This window comes from Elephantulus edwardii, unplaced genomic scaffold (assembly GCF_000299155.1).
Source record: "Elephantulus edwardii isolate Elephantulus edwardi_28Jun2011 unplaced genomic scaffold, EleEdw1.0 scaffold00188, whole genome shotgun sequence".
Classification (NCBI taxonomy): Eukaryota; Metazoa; Chordata; class Mammalia; order Macroscelidea; family Macroscelididae; genus Elephantulus; species Elephantulus edwardii.
In genome coordinates this window covers 1,998,668-2,014,688 of record NW_006399938.1, presented here as the reverse complement: position 1 = coordinate 2,014,688, position 16,021 = coordinate 1,998,668, and the positions used below count along the sequence as shown (strand labels likewise).

Sequence of the window (16,021 nt, the reverse complement as noted above, 5' to 3'; positions counted from 1 at the left end):
TGGTCATTGTCCAACTCTCTGATGCATAACAGGTGATTGCGAAGACCATGGCCTGTATCAGACACACCTTAGTCTCCAGAGAGACACCACTGCTCTTCATCTAGTATTATATAATGTTATATTTATGTCATATTGTACGATTATATTACAATTAATATTAGAGAGCTCTATAATTTCCACAAGTAGATAACTGGGATTTTCTTCCAACACATTATTGGTTATATGTGAACATTTGACCTTTTGATTGGCAGTTCAGTTCTGTAACACTTTGCCTCTAACCAGGACTTCAACCTTGAGAGAAATATCTTGGGACATAAATTAACTTTTCTCTTGCAGATAAGTTGAGCAAGATTTGCATGTTAAAATTTATCTGAAAAGCAAGAGAGACTGAAGTGATGTAAGAATGGCAGATGGTGGCAAAAAAAATCACTTAGAAGATATTTCAGCAGTCCAGAAAAGACATGCTGCGACCTAGGCTAAATGTTTCAGGAATTTGATATAATGAAATGCCTTGCCCTGTACCATCCTCATGATCTCCCACATACTAAAGCCCATTTATACAGTCACTTTGTCATTACTTCCTGAGGGTTTCCCTCCCATTTGGAGAGTTTCCACTTTCCCATCATGATGTTTTTTTTTCAAGTAAGGATTAGTTCTTTCTAACAACAATATGTTTGAATTATATAAGATGAAGTTTTGTCATTATTATTTCTAAAGACAACTTTGGTTGCACCACCTCCAAGACAGAATTGTGTGGTCTTTTGGCAGTCCATGAGATACTAGTGCTCTTCTCCAGTACTATAATTCAATGACATCAATCTTTCTTTTGAAGCTGTAAATCTTAATAGTGAACTAAGTGAACATGAGAAGCTGTGGTAGCTTAGTGGATAAAGAATTGCACTGTAAACCCTAAGGCAAGAGGCTCAAAGCAACTAGCTGATCCAGGCAAAGAAGCAGCAGTAAGGTAAGCAGGGGATGGGATAGTGTTTCAATACGTTATTCATAGGGATGCAATGAGCCATAGTGAAATCAATGTACCTAACTACAACAATAACAGCAACAAGATTTGCAGAATCTTTAACTTGGTATCATCCATGGACTTGGAAATGACCAAAAAGGACTGGAACAGCATATCAAGGAAGAACTTCCAGAAGTGCAGGCTGGGTTTAGAAGGGGTCATGGTACTAGGGATATTGTAACTAACGTTAGATGGATCTTAGATGAAAGAAGGGAATACCAAAAAAGGTCTAACTGTGTTTAACTGATTATGCAAAGAGATTTGACTATGTGGATCACAACAAACTGTGGCTAACTCTGAGAAGAATGGGAATGCCAGAACACTTGATCAGACTAATACGAAAAATATATTTGGACCAGGAAGCAGTCGTTAGAACAGAGCAAGAAAACTCTGCATGGTTCAAAATTGGGAAAGGTGAACAACAGGGATATGTCCTATCTACACACCTTTTCAATCTTTATGCAGAACAGATTATCCAGGAGGCTGGCCTGTATAAGGGGAAATGTGGAATCAGGATTGGAGGAAGATTCATCAACAATCTGAGATATGTAGACCACAAAAGTATGCTTGCAGAAACTGAGGAGGACCTGAAGAGCTTGCTGCAGAGGGTCAAGGACTGCAGCCTTCAATATGAATTGAGGCTCAATGTCAAGGAAACATAGATTCTCACCACTAGGCCAAGTGGCAGTATCATGATGGATGGTGAAGAGATTGAGATTGTTAACAGCTTTAGTTTGCTTGTCTCCATACTCAACACTCTTGGCATCAACACTGTTGGAGACAGTGAGATTAGCACAGGGTAGAGCAGGGTTTAGGGCTCTTGTACACAGGGTCACTATGTGTTGCAGGCGACTTGACAGCACATAACAATGACAACATAGTTCAACTTCACTGTGACTATGGTAAGTAAATTTACTTATACCAATCTCATTTCATTGTCTATAGAGTATTAACATTCTAAATAGTTAATGAATAAAAATTCTTTAAATATAAAATTATACATGTAATTTCTTCAGAAATGTAAAGGGGGGGAAAAGACATACACCTACACAGAAATTAAAGATACAGGAAAAACAAACAAAAACAACCATATGACAAGAAACACTGCAATCTCAAAAGCACATAGTTCAAATTTTCTCCTTGAGAGAAGGATGGGCAACCTCCTCTCATGCAATTTACCGCCTCTGAAAACTTCTAAAGAGTCAACTATGGGTCAGTTCTGAATCAAAAGCACACAACGTCCAACCATTTACGTATCTGGTGAAAAAGTTGATAAATGTCAAACTGATGATTACAAAAAATTCTAGTCATTCTACTGAGAAATAAAGGCATGTTTGTACGTATGTGTGTAAGAGAATTGTTACTGTATTTGTTTGTGGTTGATTCTCCATTACTCTAAGCACCTTCTAAACAATTATAGTACAATTTGCCCTTTACACCGCTTTAAAAAGTAAGACATTTTCATGGTAAATAACCATAGCATGTAAACTCTCTAACATCATTTTTTGAATGACCAAGGGGATATTTTATAGAATGTCATTAAGACACTAAACTTACATTCAATTTGAAGAAAACATTACATATAGTTTCTAAAATTTCACAATTATTCTAATTGTTTTAATTCCTTAGTTAAATATGAGATTCCATCCTCTCCTCCAAAGGGATTACTACCTAGTATCGTTTTGCAGCTTGGATAATATTGCACTACTATTGCTTTTAGATGTCATCAAGTCAATTATGACTTATAGCGACATTATGAACAATAGATAAATTGCCCTAAGTAGGGCTATTGCTACAATCCACACCAACTCAAGTCCACTGTTGAAGTCACTGTTTCAATTACTCTCAATTTATGTGTTTCTTTCTTTTGCATACCATCTACTGTTCCCAGCATACTACCACCTTCAAAGGACAGGCCCCTCCTCATCACATGCCCAGGACATGTGACATGAAGTCTTACCATCTTCACCTCTACAGAGCACTCTGACTGGGCTTCCTCTGGACAGATTTGTTTGTTTTTTTAGTAGTCTATGGTATGAACCATTGGTATGGACCAATTGGCAGCATCAGGATGGATGGTGAAGAGATTGAGATTGTTCACAGCTTTAGTCCACTTGGCTCTACAGTCAACCCTCTTGCCACCAGTAGCCAGAAAATTAAAAGGCATATTGCCATCGGAAAGTGTGTTGTTAGGGACCTCTCCAAAGTACTGAAGAGCAATGGTGTCTCTCTGGAAACTAAGGTGCATCTGATACAGGCCACGGTTTCTGCAATCACTTGTTATGCATCAGAGAGCTGAACAATGACCAAGGAGGATAGAAGGAGAATTAATGTCTTTGGGCTGTGGTGCTGGAGAAGAGTATTGAGAGTACCATGGACTGCTAGGAAAACAAACAGATTCATCCTGGAAAGGGTTAAACCAGGTGGCTCCTTGGAGGCAAGGATTCTGAGGCTCCATCTAACATACTTTGGACATGTTGTAAGGAGAGACCGGTCCTTGGAGAAGGACATCATGCTTGGGAGGGGGGAGGGACAGCGCAGGAGGGGAAGGCCCTCTATGAGGTGGATTGATTCAGTGACTGGGTTAATCGGGATGGGAGTGTCAAGAGACAGTGCGATTGGCAGAGGACAGAGCAGAGTTTAGGGCTGTTGTACATAGGGTCGCTATGAGTCGCAAGTAACTCGATGGCACATAACAACAACAACAACATGGTATGAAAAAGAGCAAGGCCAATGTGTATAAGTCTGAGTCTGACCACTACTAACTCTACAAGGGGGAACTGTCCTCATCAAAACATTCAGTTTATAAAACCAATTCCTTGGCAGATATGATCTTCCACAATGCTGTAGCCACTGAACATAATCACTGGGTTCAATGTTCATTGCAAACTGACTCATAGTTGCGGCATTTACTAATGAAACAGGCTTGAAATGGGGGAGGAAAGGATATCACACAATGTAAGTGTAGGTTCAGTTCAGCAACATAAATAACCCTCTAATTTCTTCAATCATCCAGGGATAGAAGGGCTAAGATTATGGATATTGTTGTGTACCGTCTAGTCAAAACTAACCCACATCTGACCCTCCAGCAGGATTTTATAGACAGTAAATTGCACAGGAGGAGACTGTCTATTCTTCTCCCTCAAAGCAGCTAGTGGGTTCAAACCACACACCTTTGGTTTTGCAGCACCGTTTCTTACCACTAGCCCACCACAGCTCCCTAAGATAATGGATAGAAAAGTCTTTTTTTTTTTTTCAAAGTTCTAATTTCACAATTGAATATCCAATACTAGTTCCTTTCTGCAGGCTAAGTTGTGTCAGTTTCATAATGTAGATTTTTTTATAAGATGTCCTCAAATTTTGGTGCCATATGCTTCCTCACATAATCCAGCTTCCTGAATTATTTTCTCTGCATAAAGCGTGAATAGGTGTGGTGAAAGTATACAACATTGATAAACATCCTTCCTGATTTTAAACCATAATTTGTGCCTTGTTCTGTTTGGACGACTACTCATTCTAGGTAAAGATCTTGCATGAGAATAAGTATTCTTGAGTGCTCTGGTGGCCTAGTGGCAAAAATCTTCATTGTTATCCCAGAGACATGTGGTTCGAATCCACCAGATGCTCTGCTGGAGAAGGTAGGGCAATCTCCTCCTGTACCAGTCAGATCTGGTTTGACAGTACACACATAGAAATAATAAAAATTAAGTATTCTGAAACTCCAAGTCTTCTCAAGATTATCTATAATTTGTTAGGATCTGTATAGCCAAATGCCTTTACAGAGGGAATAAAACACAAGTAAACAACTGCCTGGCATTCTCCTTCAGCCAAGATCCATCTGCCAGCAGCAATGATATCCCTTGTGTCATAGCCTTTTCCAAATCCAGCTTGAATATCTGGTAATTTACTGCTGATGTTCTGTTTCAGCCATTTAAAAATAATCTTCAGCAAGCTTCTACATGCATAGATTGTGAATGATACATTTCAAAAATATTGTACATTTTTAGACCATTTTATTTTGGAATGGGAATAAACTTCTATCTCCTCCAGTGAGTTTATATAATAGTTATCTTTTTTATTTTTTTTTACACAAAAATTGTGAACCTACCCAGAGCTGCATTTTTTTGTTGAAAGATCTCAACAGGAATTTCATCAATTCCTTGAGGCTTATTTTTTGCCAGTTAGTCAGTGTAAATTGAACTTCTTCAGTACTTTTGATACTGAAGTACAACTCTACTAAAATACTAATATTCAGCTCTTACTGACAATGATTTAATTCCATCTCAAAGTAATCTTCCATTAATTTCTCAGGCTGTAAATCTTAATTGAAGACTACATTATAGCCTAGTCCACCAGAAATTTTAAAGATCTAATAAAATCTTCATTGCTAACAGGTAGGAACTGACTCATAGTTGAAGCTTTGGCAAGATTTTAAGAGGTTAAATCAGACAGGAGAAGATTTTTGATCTTTCTCCCATGGAGACAATGGCAGATTCAAGCAGACAGGGAGAAACCATGTTTTGAATGGCAGTGCAACTCCCTATGGAGTCTGCCACTTAAATGATAAGCATTTATTTTCTATTTGCAAGGAAACGCTACATTAAAATATGAATTCATACAACAATTAATTATTAATAACTGTCAAACAACTCTGAAATACACTATTTTGCTAACTATAATAAAATGTTATATGGATCCTGTCTGAAAGCAGGCAGTACCAGAGAAATATCTGTGTTTCACTGATTATGCAAATGCATTTGACTATTTGCATCATAACAAACTGTGGCTGACTCTGAGAAGAATGGGTATCCCAGAACACTTGATCGTGCTAATGCGAAACCTGTACTTGGACAAAGAGGCTGTTGTCAGAACAGAGCAAGGAAACACCATATGGTTCAAAATTGGCAAGAGCTTACGCCAGGGATGTGTTCTGTCTCCATACCTTCTCAACCTGTATGTTGAACAGATTATCTGGGAGACTGGGCTCTAGGATTGGTGAAAGATCTATCAACAATATGTGTTATGTGGATAGCACAACCCTGCTTGCTGAAACTGAGGAGGACCTGAAGCGCTTGCTGCAACTGAGGAGGACCTGAAGCGCTTGCTGCAGAGGGTCAAGGACTGCAGCCTTCAATATGGATAGAGGCTCAATGTCAAGAAGACAAAGATTCTCACCACTGGGCCAACTGGCAGCATCAGGATGGATGGTGAAGAGATTGAGACTATTCACAGCTTTAGCCCACTTGCCTCCACAATCAACACTTTTGGCACCAGCAGCCAGGAAATTAAAAGACGTATTGCCATGGGAAAGTCTCCTGTTAGGCACCTCTCTAAAGTACTGAAGAGCAATGGTGTCTCTCTGGAAACTAAGGTGTGTTTAATACAGGCCATGGTCTTTGCAATCATTTGTTATGCATCAGAGAGTTGGACAATGACTAGGGAGGATAGGAGAATTGATGCCTTTGAGATTTGGTGTTGGAGAAGAGTATTGAGAGTACCATTGACTGCTAAGAAAACAAACAGATTCATCCTAGAGAGCGTTAAGCCAGGCTGCTCCTTGGAGGCAAGGATTCTGAGGCTTTGTCTGACATACTTTGGTCATGTTGTAATGAGAGACCAGTCCTTGGAGAAGGACATCATGCTTGGGAGGGTGGAGGGCAGGCACAGGAGGGTAAGTCCCTCTAGGAGGTGGATTGATTCGGTGACTGAGGTAATCGGGATGGGTGTGTCGAAGACAGTGAGACTGGCAGAGGACAGAGCAGAGTTTAAGGCTGTTGTACATAGGGTCGTTATGAGTCACAAGCGACTCGCCGGCACACAACAACAACATATTAAAATGTAATAATGTACACTATACTAATTTTGATTTCTAGTATTTGTTTATATAGTAAACTTAGGAAAACTGAAACCTATACAAAGTTGAAATCTGACAAAGAAAAGGAAAAAAAATATTATTTTTCACTAACAGAGAGGAACAGAAAAGTGGTAAGACTAAATCTTACCTGGGGTAAAAAACTTGCACAATCTGAAAAAATAAGAGTCTCATTAAGTTCTGACTCTCACAGGTTTTATTATAGATGATAGCAACAAGGTATTCCAGAGTTCTCTCTCATTTCATTTTACGATTACTGACTTTGAACCGTATAAGTCACTTGTCAACATAGAGAAAGATAAATAAGATAACAAGTACAATCATGCCAAACTACGTTCTGCAGTACCTGGACATCTATACAGCTTTCTTGCCTGTGCAATATCTCCTTTGCTTAAGCGGGTCCGCTGACCAATTGCCGGACGTATGCCATTGTCATCACGGGAGGGGAGAATGGTATCCAGAAACATCCCTCTGAAAAAAACATTAGAAGCAATCCATACATACGTCACCTAATTAAGACTCATCTACTCCTTACAAATAGAGAATTTAAAAAAAATTTTTTTTAATTTAAAAAATAAAAAAATTTTAAAATAATGACTGTCAATTTTTCTCTGGAAATACATATTAACCACGTAAACAGCATAAAAGATACTCTACATTCTAACAACAGCTGCAACGTAGTTTGTTATAATCTTCCAAACAGAACAGAGAGACCTCCATTTACCAATTTACCAGGTTGCAAAATGGTTTATTCTCATGAAATCTGCATTTCTTAAGAAAAACCTACAATGAATATTTTAAAATTCCAAAATACAGATGAATTACACATAAGTTTCTTTTTAAAAGTTAATCTACTATAGAAGTCTTAAATTAGACTAGGAAATCATGCAACAATGAATGAATATTTTCTTTTTTTTTATAGTGAGCAGGGGTGGTGGGGAGGAAAATGTGCAACACTGAATGAAGAAAAATCTAACTTTTCTGTAAACTTTTGTTAAAATCACAACCCAAAAATAAAATTACACTTAAGAAAGAACTAGGAAATCTAGAACATAAAAATTTACACAAGGTAGCTTACAGAAAAATAGTTATAACTTGTTATCTATACATGTATACATACACAGACCCACAGAGAGCCATATAACATTAAATATTTTCCATGGAAAAATTAAGAAATAAAAACAAGCAAAAAAATTATGCACTGGGAATTGTGTAATTTTGGCTAAAAAATTACAATAAAAGTCACTTGTTTTAGTACTATGTATAACATAAAATCCTAAATATATTACATGTTACTTTGTAGTACACATTTAATATTTATCTCTCTGTCTGAAATACAGACCTTAAAAGTTAAACGGATTTCATATGAGTGGAAAGATTGGGATATAAGCTAAAATGAAAAAATTCTCAAAAGTAGATGAGTACAGAAGGAAATAATAGAGTTGCACAATTTGGTGGATGGAGGCAGGTGGTTAAGGAAATGGGAAGTACTGAGGAAGAACTTGAAAAGATGGGGTAATGGTGGATATAGGTCATTGATGACTAATTTTATAAAACATAATGTATGGAAGTGACTGCATGAAACAGAATGTGAATAACAATGTGTATGAATTTTTATGCAAACCAATATAGAATATATTTTACAAATACATTTATATAAAATATTTTAAATAAATATGTGAACATTTTAATAAAATATTATGTTGATGTAAATGGCAATATATTTCTTTCCAAAGTATATGAGTTACTAAATTATGTATATATATAAATATATACATACACTAGCTTCAAAGAACATGTTGTTTACTTCTATCCTTTGCTTTAGGAAATATTTACTAAGCACAGTGATAGTTTCAGATTTATAGAAATAAATAATACAAATAGAAATGATTCCCTTTATGAATCTCACATTATAATAGAGGGAGAAGGGCATTACACAAAGGTTAGCATGTCAAGTAGACAGAGTTACTATAGAGAAATATAAAAACAAGAAGATGTGCATGCAGTGATAGGGTAGTTTTTGAAAAAGATGATTAAAGAAAAACTCACAGGAAGTTGACATTTTAGGTAAACAAAAAGGAAATGAAGAACAGAGTAATTGCAGGTCACAGGAAGCTAAGAATCTTCAAGGGGAAAGTACGAGGAAATAACAAAACTCCATTTATTAGAGGACCCCGAAAATATCTGAGAACTAGTTAGAAAATGAACGTTTTTCTTTTTTAAAATTTTTTATTAGTTTACATATAATCATTCCTATACATCATCCTTTGTACATCTACTTTATGAATTTTGTTCTGTTGAGTTTGTACCTCTCCTCCCCTCACATACTTTGTTTTACCCAATCATTCACATACAATTCATCATATATAGTTAAGTACCATTGTTCTTATGCATATTATCCTTCTATCTTTTTATGTCCTCACTGAGCTTAACATTTAACTTTTTTCCCAGAAGATAACCCTTAATCTATTGGAAGATAATAAGCAGAATTGTGCCATGATCTATGAGCAATTTTGACTGACTTCTCTGGTTTATAAGTAAAGAAAAGGGTGGTGACTTTTAGATAAAACCTGGATAATGAAAACAGGGAAAAGGGGATTCTTGAAAACCAAATCTAAGCATTTATACAGCTCCTTATAAATAAAGTATAACATTAGCATAGAAAGGCAAAGATTAATAATGTATGGGAATTAATCACAATTGTGTGAGTCTGTACATCTTTAACAATCTTTAGCTCACTATAGGCAATGAAAGTGAAAAAGAAGTTTCAGCAAAAGTCATAGTTTTACTACATTGTATAATTTAACATGTAGGGGGCTCATGTGGGAAGGAAGTATTTGGGTTCGGGGGGGTAAGTTCTATTGTTTTAGTGGAAAGTCAGACACAAACTGTTTGATGGTTTTTATTTCATTCACAATTATGTGTGAGCTAATTGGATTTACTGGTCTTAACTAATAATCAGCTGTGGCCTGGGAGCCTCTTGTATAAGCCAATCAGGACTTTGTGGGCAGGCTTTTGTATTTAATGGCTGGGCCATTGGGCCTAGTGTTAATTTTGTTTGGGAAGAACATTCTCCTAAATGGTACAACACTGATTGGTCAGTTTGCTGTGTTAAGGTAACTTTGGGTTGCTGTGATGCTGAATGTTGTGCCACTGGTTTGTCAAATGCCATAAAGATTACCCATGGTGAACAGTGTTTGATGGAGCTCCCAGATTAAGACAGCCTTGGAAGCAGGATTGGAATCCACTTCCTAAACAACATGCCATTAAAAACTCTATGAACATTAGAGAAAGGATGATAGTTATAGAATAGGGTTCAGATCTTTGTTCATAGGGTTTCTATGAGTCATGCTCAACTCAATGGTACTTAACAATAGAATAGTTGTTGTTAGATGCTGTCAAGTACAACTCATACCAATCATGAGAAAAACAGGTTTGACTCTTGTCCTGTCTATATCATCCTCACACTTGCTGACATACAAGAGCTCACTGCAGCAGGCACTGTGTCAATTAATTGCAGCAGGTACTGTGTCAATCTTCCTCTCCTTTGCTGACCTCATACCTTTCCAAGCATCATGACCCTCTCCAAGAAACAACCTCACCTAGTAACATGCCCAAATTATGTGAGGCAAAGCCTCATAATCTGCCTCTGAAGAACACTCTGCACCCTCTCCAAGACTTAGTTGTTTGTTATTTTGGCAGTCCATGGAATATTTCATATTTTTCTCCAATAGGACAGCTCAAAGGCATCAATGTTTTTCCATCATCTTTATTCTTTGTCCAGCTCTCAGATGCAAAGAAAGTGCTCAGAAAGACCATTGTCTGAATCATAAGCACCTTAGTACTCAAAATAATATCACTGTTCCTCAATGATTTGGAGAAGTTCTCAACTACAGATTTTCTCAGTCGAATACATCTGATTTTCTGACTGCTGGTACTAAGGGTGTTAATTGTAGATCCAAGTGAGGTGAAATTGTTGACAGTTCCAATCATTTCTCCATCTATCATAATGTTACCTATCAGTCCAGTGGGAAGAATCTTTGTTTCCTTAACATTGAGATGCAATCCATATTGGAGGTTGTATTCTTTGATCTTCTGCAGCAAGTGCTTCAAGTCTTCCTCACTTTCAACAAGCAAGCTTGTGTCGTCTGCATAATGCAGGTTACTAATGAGTCTCCCTCCAATCCTAATACAGCTTCTCGAATGGTTTGCTCAGCATACAGACTGAATGCGTATTGAGAGGGAATATAACCCTGACACATCACTTTCTTAATTTTAAACCATATTCCTATATGTACAACATCCTCCTGGTGAAAGTATAGGTTTTGCATGAGCACAGCTAAGACTCTGGGATTCTCATTCTTCTCAATGTTAACTATAACTTGCTATGATTTACACAGTCAAACATATTTGAATAGTCCATAAAGCATAAATAGACATTCTTCTGGTATTCTTTAGTTTCAGGCAGGATCCATCTGACATCAGTAATGATACCCCTGTTGTCATGGCCTCTTCTAAATCCTGCTTGAACTTTAGGCAGTACTCTATCGATGTTCCATTCTATTACAAAATTTAGTAGTCAAGTACAAACTAATGAAGTACTATAATTTCTGCAGTATTTCAGTAATAACAAAGAATTAGCTATTTTCTATTTTTAAAATCAAACGTATATTCTTTAAAACTATTTAATTTTCAGCACCTTTCAAAGGAATTAAATTTTTAAAAGATCAATGATTTAGTGTTTTACATTTCAATCTCATAAAACAGAATGATACATTTTGGGTCATTAGGTCAGTTGAGGTAAACTGCCTTAGATCTAAAGGGGGCCAGTCATTCATTCTTTAATTCTTTCATCCTGGTCAGGAAGTTAACAATTTTATCTCACATCCAGCCACTGAACAATAAGGCTTTTCCTTGACCTATTCAGTGATCTTACATAGAGATAGATCATATTTAGTCAACTTCATCAGATTTTGATACATTTAAAGAACAATTTATCTATGCTTTTTAAGAAACCTCATCAAATGTTACAATCTTCTTATTAGTGAAAAATGTGCCGTCTCCAGTTTCTAAGCAATTTCATTATACAATATCTGTGCAAAAAGAAAACAAGGGCCTATAGACTCAGCCTCATTGTTCCCACAAGTGACTGCTGACAGACTACTTTTATAAAAACAATTGGAACTTTTACAGACTCTGGGTTCAGTACAGAAAAAAACTATAAAATCCCAAACACTTTAGTGGGGGAAGGAGAAAGTTGAGAGCTACAACAATTATTTCATCACTAAAATCAGTCCAGTTAGAACCGTGCACAAGTTAATAACTGTCCTCTACAGTACTAGGGTGAATAATAAAGCACTCAGCTAGCAACCAAAAGATCTGTGGTTTGAACTTATAACTGCTATACTGGAGAAAGATGTGGCAGTTGGCATCCATAAAGACTAGAACCTGGGAAAATCTACAGGGCAATTCTATTCTGTCCTATAAGGTTGCTCTGAGTAGAATTAAGGAAAGGACAACAAGTTAGAGATAATAAAATCAGATGATATGAATTTAATCAATCTTTTTTTATAATCCTAAAAGTTAATGTTGTACTGTATACAAATTAATGAAAAATAATTAGAGCAATGTTTTGAACATACACAAAGGGATCTGTGATAGGGAAAACAGTATAGGTACGAAGAGCTGAATGATTCATGGAGAAAGAAACAAGTTAGGAAAGGAGTAATAATGCTGTTGTTATTGTTGTTGTTGTTATGTGCCATCGAGTCACCTGTGAAGGGAAATATATATCTCAAAAATATGGACAGAATTTGTATTAAAGAACAAAGAAAAAAATAAATGATTACTTTCAACATTCTTTCCCAGTATCTTTTATACTTCAAAGAATCACAACTCACGTTCATTCTGAATCACATATAATTAAACAGTATTTAGCTAAACAAATCTCCAGTTGTCACATCATTCTAAGGAAAACTGGATTCTTAGCATTAATGCATAAGTACAATTATTATAATAATTTAACATTCATTTCTAGACACATTTCTGTCAAATTTAAAGCCCAATTTCAGAATAAACCCAAAGATTTGGATAAATTTGTATTTGAATAAAGCAACATATTATATACTTTATTTTCTTAATTTTAGTGAAAATTACAAAAAGAATGAGTTTTAATTTATACATATACCCTAAAGAAATGAGAGCCATAGCAAAAAGAGATATATATATCCACATAATTGCATCATTATTCACAACAGCAAAGAGATGAAAGGAACCCAAGTACCTGTCAACAAGGGAATTGATAGATAAACTGTGATATATTTTACACAATGGAATACTACGCATCATTGAAAAACAATGAATTTATAAAATATGACATAACATGGATGAGTCAGGAAGACATTAAGCTGAGTCAAATTTCTCAGCCAAAAAAGTACAAATACTGGATAAGACCATAGTTATAAAAATAGGATGGACATGAGGAAGTGGTAGCATAAAAACAATGGATAGATAAAGAATACTACACTAAAAACTTTAAGAGATAAAGAACACTACACTAAAAACTTTAAGAGGATACATTTTTTAATACAATGCATTAATAGCAATACATTTTAAAAATAAATTTGGTCTAAAAATTTTTAAATTTGTTTAAATATTCAAAGGTCAGTTAAATAATTCTCTGTTTTATCAATTTTAAATAGTAAATGTAAGTTTTTCCTCTTCTTGTGAAGTCACTTTTCAAAATAGATATTATAACTTTACTCACAATATACCAAAACTACACAGACTAAAGGAGAATACTTGAACAGACCCATTACAAAAGAAGAAATTGAGCATGTCATTAAAAAACCACCAACAAAAATTAAAAGTTTGACCAGATGGCTTTATCAGCATATTTCCAAATATTTAAAGAAAAACTGTCACTGATTCTACATAATTTTTTTTTTCAGAAAATATAAAAGAAAAAGAGTATTCCCAGATTCTTTCTGTGAGACAAGCATAACCCTGATACCAAAGCCTGGTATAGACAGCACCAAAGAGAAGATTAAATACCAATATTTCTCATCAATATAGACACAAAAATCCTTAAAAAAATACTTGCCAATAAAATTCCAATAACATATTAAAACAACAGTACATCACGACCAAGAGGGATTCATAACTAACATGCAAGAATGGTTCAATGTAAGTAATAAAATAAATGGAATACAACACATCAATACTACAAAATGCAATAACCACATATTTGACTCAATTGATGTGGAAAAGGATTTCAAAAAAATCTAACACCCTTTCATGATAAAAACAATCAAAAAAATAGGGATAGAGGAATATGTTACTTCTTCAATACAGGTAATAGTACATACTAAAAATCAACAGTCAACATCAGCATTCCCCATGAGAACAGAGGACAGACATGGATATTCACTATCACCACTCCTATTCAACACTGTACTAGAAATCATAGTGAACGCAATAAAGCAAGAGAAGGAAATAAGAGGCATCCAAATTATTGGCAAAGAAGAGGTAAAACTATCCCTATATGCTGATGATATGGTAGTATACTTAGATAATGCCAAAGATTCACAAGAAAAGTTTCACATTGATGATAATTCATCAAAGTAGCAGGATAGAAGATCAACAAACAAAAATCAATCCTGCATTATGCAGATGACACACTTTTGCTTGCTGAAACTGAGGAGGACCTGAAGTATTGCTGCAAAAGGTCGTAACAAAAAGTCTGCTAAAAGTCTGTAGTCTTTAATATAGAGTGAAGTTAAACATGAAGAAAACAAAGATTTTTCACCACTGAACAAACTGGCAGCACTATATATATAATAAATGGAGAAGAGACTGAGATTGTTAAAACTTGCTCAATTCCACAATCAACAGTCTTGGCACCAGCAGACATGGAATAAAAAGATGAACTGCATTAGGAAAATCTGCTGGCAGGGATCTCTCTGTTGTTGTTAAGTGCCTTTGAGTCGCAGGCGACTCATAGCAACTCTATGAAGGAGAGTCCTCAACACTTGGGTGTCCCTCATCCTCTTTCCAGGCTCATAGGGTTTCCGGAGGCAAGCTATTATGGAAGTGGATGCCACTCCCCCTTCCACGCTTGTTTTAATTGGGGAGCTCCACCTCATTCTCTGTCCGCATTGGGTAACCAGACATTAACACATTTGACACATCAGTGTCACAGTGTTCAGCCTCACAGCAACCACAAGTGACCGCTGTATGACAATGACAACTTGTACACCAGGGCTCTACGACCTAGAGGAATGTCTGAACAAAAACAATACTCTCTAGAGTACTGAAAAGCAATGATGTCAATCTAGAGACTAAGGTATGCCTGATCCAGGCTTTGGTCTTCACCAATACTCTCTATGCATCAGAGAGCAGAACAATGACTAAATATGACAGAAGAAGAATCAAGGCCTTTGAGTTGTGGTGGTGGTGAAAAGTATTGAACACACCATAGACTGACTGACAAGAGTTGAACAAGTCTGTCCTAAAGAGGGTAAAACCAAACTGCCCCTTGGAGGCTAGGATTTTGATGTTCCATCTCACATATTTTGCTGCAGGTTGCCAGGAGAGATCAGTCCCTTGAAGAAAGTTATAATGCTTAAATGGGTGGAGGGACAGCACAGGAAATAAAGACTCCAGATGATATGGATTAACACAATAATAGGGGTAATGGTAGTAGGTAGGTCTGAGACAATGAGATTGGTTTAGGAAAAGGCAGGGTTCAGAGTGGTTGTTTGTAGGGTTGCTATGAATTGTAGTTGAGTTGATGGCACATAAAAATAACAACTACAAGAAACAAAAAGACACCTAGAAAAATGGAATGAGATGTTGTGATACCAAGGGTATCAATGCTGATGTTAGATGGATGCTGGTTGAAAGCAAAGAAAGCAAGAAGAATGTTTACTTGTGGTTTAATGACTATGGAAGGTATCAGACCATGTGAATTATACCAACACTGTGGCTGACTCTGAGAAGAATGGGAATCCCAGAACATTTAATTGTGCTAATACGAAACCTGTATTTGGACCAAAAGGCAGTAGTCAGAACAGAGCAGGGTAACACTGCATGGTTCAAAATTGGGAAGGGTGTACGCCAGGGATGCATCC

General features: G+C 36.2%; 1 protein-coding gene across 1 annotated transcript in view; it reads right to left on the bottom strand.

Moving 5' to 3' along the window:
* Positions 1–16,021, bottom strand: part of TLL1 (tolloid-like 1) — a 374,269-nt gene that overhangs the window by 160,782 nt on the left and 197,466 nt on the right. The window contains exon 8 of the mRNA XM_006896658.1: positions 7,237–7,361. Within this exon, the coding sequence (XP_006896720.1) occupies positions 7,237–7,361 (125 nt within the window). The remainder of the gene's footprint in view (positions 1–7,236; positions 7,362–16,021) is intronic.